This window comes from Mastomys coucha, unplaced genomic scaffold (assembly GCF_008632895.1).
Source record: "Mastomys coucha isolate ucsf_1 unplaced genomic scaffold, UCSF_Mcou_1 pScaffold14, whole genome shotgun sequence".
NCBI classification, from domain to species: domain Eukaryota; kingdom Metazoa; phylum Chordata; class Mammalia; order Rodentia; family Muridae; genus Mastomys; species Mastomys coucha.
In genome coordinates, this window is record NW_022196896.1 from 86419777 (window position 1) to 86424541 (window position 4765).

Genomic DNA, 4765 nt, shown 5'->3' on the forward strand with positions numbered 1-4765 from the left:
GGGGAGGGGGAGGGAGGGGGAGAGGGAGAGGGAGGAGAGGGAGGAGGGAGGAGAGGGGGAGGGGAAGGGGAGAGAGAGAGGGAGAGGGAGAAGGAGAATAAGTACACAGAAAAGCTCCAACACTGAGAATCTCAGAGACAAGGCTAACCACCTGACCAGAGAAGGAAGAGTAAACTTTGGAATGATTGACTGCCTCTGTTTCCATTCCATTCCAGCCACCTGACTGGAGATCAGAAGGTAAGTGAGTAGGCTGTTGTTAATCAGTTGTCTCCTCAGATCACAGGGTTTCTAAATAATGTTACCGAAGCTTAATGGTTCAATTCCTGTCCTGTTACTCCTTGATGTTTGCTATGAAGGGTAACAGGAACTTGGCATTTTGGTGACAGTATCACAAAATTTATTTTCACCTTTGATATTCAAGCTACTGCATGGTCTGCAAAACGGAAACATTTATTTCTGTGATTCTTGACAAGAAAAACTTGTAGATTAATCATGGATGAAAATAGATGAGGGCTGGAAGATGGCTCAGTGGTTAAGAGCATCTGCAGCTCATGAGACAATGTTCCCAGCACCTATGACAGGAGGCCCCCTTGTACCTCCAGCTCCCAGGGTCAGATATCTTCTGGCCTCTGTGGGTACACAAACGTATGTGGCACAAGGACACAGCAGAGCATGTAGGGGCATTAGTATATTTTAAAAAGAAAGGTCACATAGTGAACTTATGGCATTAGTAGCTTTACATTCATTTATTGTGCATGTGTATATGTCAGAGGATAATTTTCATGAGTAGGTTTTTGCATTCCATTTAGTGAGCGAGGGTCTCTTGTTTGTGGACAGGTTACTTACTACATGCTAGCTGGCCCTCCGGTCTCCATCTCCCATTTCAGGAGGTCTGGCTCACACAGCAAGTCATCTCCCTCCCCTTCCTTTCTTCTCTTTTCTTTTGTGGCAAGGTCTCCTTGTGGCACAGGCTGGTCCCAGACTTGCCAGGTAGTGGATGTCGGCTTTGAACTCCTGATCTCTCTGCCTTCAACTCCTAAGGGCTAAACCACAGTCCTGTTACTTCAAGGCGGCTTTGATTATTTCTGAAGTTTAGTGATTACATACAGAAGTTCATTTTATTACTTTGTTTCTTTGTGTGTGCTTGCTAGGAATCAAACACAGGGCATCTTGGAGACTAAGCTGCTCTAACACTGACTTTTTTTTTCAATACGTTTGAAAAATTTCACAAGTTTCTTAAATGTTTAGACTTAAAGGGTTAATCTTATGCTTTTCTCCCTCCATTAAAACGACAACAACAAACTTAAGAAAGTTGTGTGCAGCTAATAAGACTGCCTTTTGCTTCTTTTGATGGAAGAAGGCTCATTCCAAGATCTTGGCAGAGCAATCTCCTTGGAATAGATACAGAATGGCAGTGACAGTACAAAGGTACCAAAGCAAGTACAGGAAAAGATTTTTTCTTTATTATTTACTTATTTATTTATTTATTTTGCTTTTGAGCTCTGTCCCAGGACCAATCCCATTTCTGCCAAGAAATCAAATCGCAATCCTTTCTTGATGCCGTCCGGTCGCCGGCCCTCAGCTGACTCTCAGGGGCGACGCCTGGCGAGGACAGTTCCGTCCGCCCCACCTAGGAGGGGCGGGGAGCGACGTCAGCACGTCGGTCCCCACGTCCAGCAGGGAGACGACTGACCTGAGTGCCCACGCTGGCTCCGACCGCTTTCAGAGCCGGGAGCCGAGGGCACTGCGGCTGCGCAGGCATGCCGGGGGCGGGGCTTCGGGGCTGAGCGGCCCTCGAGGAGCGGCTGTGGGAGGGCCGGGTAAATCCGGAATGATTAGCCGAGGGGCTGCTCCGCCCCTGGCTCCTCCCGCTCGGCTTCGGGGTGACACGGGGCTTCGCCGCGGGCAGGGCGGAGGGCAGCAAGTGAGCCGGCGGCGGGGTGGCGGCGGCCGGCCTGTGAGCGTGGTGAGGGGACGCCGAGGTCGGGTGGAGGCTGCCGCTGGGCGGGAAGGCCCGGGCGGGAGGCTGCGGCCGGTTGGCGTGGGTCCCGGGTCCGGGTCTCCGAGCGCTCGGGGCCGCGCTTCTGAAGTTGATTGGCACGCCTGACGTTTGTCTCTCTTGATTGTAACCGGGGCGCGGGGAGGAAAGGGAAAGGTCCCCGGGCCGCTGCGTGCCCGGGCTGGGGGGCTCCCCCGGGAGGTGTCCCCGGGCTGCGGTGTGGGAGCCCCTTTCTTCTTGGGTGGAGAGGAGGTGGCCAGGTAGGCAGGGTGACTTGCAGCGTGTGGATGGTTAGAAGAAACACACCAGGAATTCCTCGGGCCCTCCCCCCACCCCACGCCCTGCCCTGCAACGCAGCAAACATTCCCAGCAACTTTTGAGGAGCAGGCGAGAAATCTCGGACGTTTGTTGTGTTTGGTCTGTGCTCCCGGTTAAAGGGAAAGAATAGGGAGCCGTCCTCCTTCCCAGCGATCGCAGTTTTGGTTGTGAATCTGCCTGGAAGATTTTTAGCGTGTTTAAGTTGATCGTTCGTCAGACGTAGTGTGCCAAGCAGGAGTTTCTGGAATATCTAATCACATTAAAGTTTTATCCCTATGAATGGGGGTAAGCAAGGCAGATAGGTATCTGGATTTTTTTTTTTTAAACATGGCTTAAAAAGACTTAGAATAATTCTGTATTTCGCAGATCTATGTACGAGACCAGCTACCACTGAAGAAGTGTTGGAGTAGTTGCTGAAACTGGCCTTTATTGACCTGAGACAGTCTATTTGTTCTACGTATTTTTTTTGTTTATTTCACTGCTTTGAGCTTTACTGTAACGGCTGAGAAACGTGGAAAATAAAATAACATGATATGGTCTTGAACCTTCTTTTTGAGGAAACTTTAAAGTGCCAGAGTGAAAAGCCAGAATGGCAGCCAGAGAGAGGCTCTTTGAACTTTGGATGCTTTATTGTACAAAGGTAATTTGCTTTCCATTTTATTTCTGTACTTAAAATTACTTGATTATAAAGTTTTGTGTCCAGTATTATGACCTTAATGTGTAGTGTGTTTGTTCATATTGATAATCCTGATTTGGCAGGTGTGGTGGTGCATACCTTTAGTCTCAGAACAGAGTCCTAGAACTCGAGAGGCAGGGCCAGGTGGAGTTAATGTGAGTTCGAGTCCATCCTAGTCAACATAAGAGTTTTCCAGGACAGCCGGGGTTGCATATCTCAAAACAAAACCCCAAACAACTCCCCCATCCTGAATTTAAAAAAACATGCAAGAGAAGTAAATAAATAAGTTAAAAAAAAAAAAAACATGTAAGAGATCTTGTATGTCCCATTTTTTTTTTCAGATTTGAGTACGTTGACAATATTGGCCTACTTTAAAAAACTTACATATTTTTTCTTTGATAACCTTCAGTGATCTCAAAATTATATAGGTAGATTGTACCTATAAAAGAAAAATAAAATTCGTACTGTTTGTAGGATATGTGGGGGGCCACATGGATACCTTGGTACTTTTATAGAGGTTAGGGAACAACTTTGTGGATTTGGTTGTCCCGCTCCACATTTATATAGCTTCCTAGGATTGAATTTAGGTCAGCAGGATTGTGTGGCAAGTGCTTTACTCATTGAGCCATCTTACCTGCCCCAAGTATTTTATTTTTATGCTGTTTTTTTTCTTCCCTCAATTGGGGGTAATGACAGTTTTGTTTGGACATTAAACTTTTTTTTAATCAACCCTTTAAATTATTTTTGAAGGTTATTGATTGAGGTAGTTATTATGGGATTAACATTTTGTTAGCACATACTAGCATTATCTTATTTAATACTAACTAGAGTGGTGAGGTGGGTATTGTAATTATCCTTTTATTCAGGAGAACTGTTGTAGGTGTGAGTTTGGAAGTAACTGATTCAGGTCCCATGTTTTTAACCATTTTGCCATTCAGAAATAAATATATTTGACTTCCTTCTTGTAAATTTTTGCATAATAAGTTTGATTTTAGGCCACTGAGAAGGGTGTTCCTTAAGGGTATTTCTCAAGTGAGGATCTGTGTTAGTACTTTGAAGATATGGCAATGGTCAGAGAACCATTCATTCCTAGTCTACTGGTTAACTTAAGTCTGTGTGATTATGCTCTCAGATCACAGCCTGTAGTTTTGCATGATATATTCAAGTTTGTTTTTGAAGTATAATTTCAGCTAATTAACCAGCAATTTATCCTGTAAGAATTCATCTCATTTCCACTGTAATTTTTCTTAACTTCCTGATTTGATAGTTATAACTATATAAACTATATATCTATATATTTAATAGTTATAACTATTAGACTATATGTATGCATATATATATATAAAACACACACATACCTTAAAATGTTAATATAAAAATTTAAAATAGCTTTTAGGCTTATGTAATTGACAGTAATATCTTTTTAAAAATAAACAACCCTTATAATAAAAAAGGAATCTATTTCATCTAGACACTGTTGAAAATAGTCACTGATATGTTAGCCAAAAGTTAATGTGAAATTTTAATATATGAATGTCCAATAATTTAAGTGACTTTTTAAAAATATATTAAACTTACTAATTTTCACCATTTTCAGAATGAGAAGTGGTAAATGATATTACATTGTTTTACTAATTATGTTTTTTTCTAGGTAGATTAAATGACTATGTATTGAAAAGATAGTATGTTATTGATACACACTGATTTTTTAAAATTTGTCTTACTAAATATAAGCATGAATTATTTTGTCATGAACCCCACCCCACCCCCCC

General features: G+C 43.0%; 2 protein-coding genes across 5 annotated transcripts in view; one reads left to right on the forward strand and one right to left on the reverse strand.

The window, feature by feature from the left end:
* Positions 1-731: 731 nt before the first annotated feature.
* LOC116089449 (vegetative cell wall protein gp1-like) lies at positions 732-2847 on the reverse strand. Its single transcript, XM_031368985.1, has 3 exons — positions 2812-2847; positions 1694-2272; positions 732-1043 (listed from the first exon to the last, which is right to left on the reverse strand). Exons 1-3 carry the CDS (start codon positions 2845-2847, stop codon positions 846-848), a joined length of 813 nt encoding a protein of 270 aa, XP_031224845.1. The 3' UTR covers positions 732-845.
* Positions 1688-4765, forward strand: part of Nbeal1 (neurobeachin like 1) — a 155517-nt gene continuing 152439 nt past the window's right edge. For 2 of the 4 annotated variants that reach the window (XM_031367667.1, XM_031367670.1), the window contains exons 1-2: positions 1688-1966; positions 2684-2957. In XM_031367667.1, coding sequence (XP_031223527.1) covers positions 2907-2957 — 51 coding nt within the window. In that variant the 5' untranslated portion in view covers positions 1688-1966; positions 2684-2906. Of the gene's footprint in view, positions 1967-2350; positions 2603-2683; positions 2958-4765 lie in introns of those variants that run through there. The other 2 variants (XM_031367668.1, XM_031367669.1) reach the window with 2 other exon arrangements.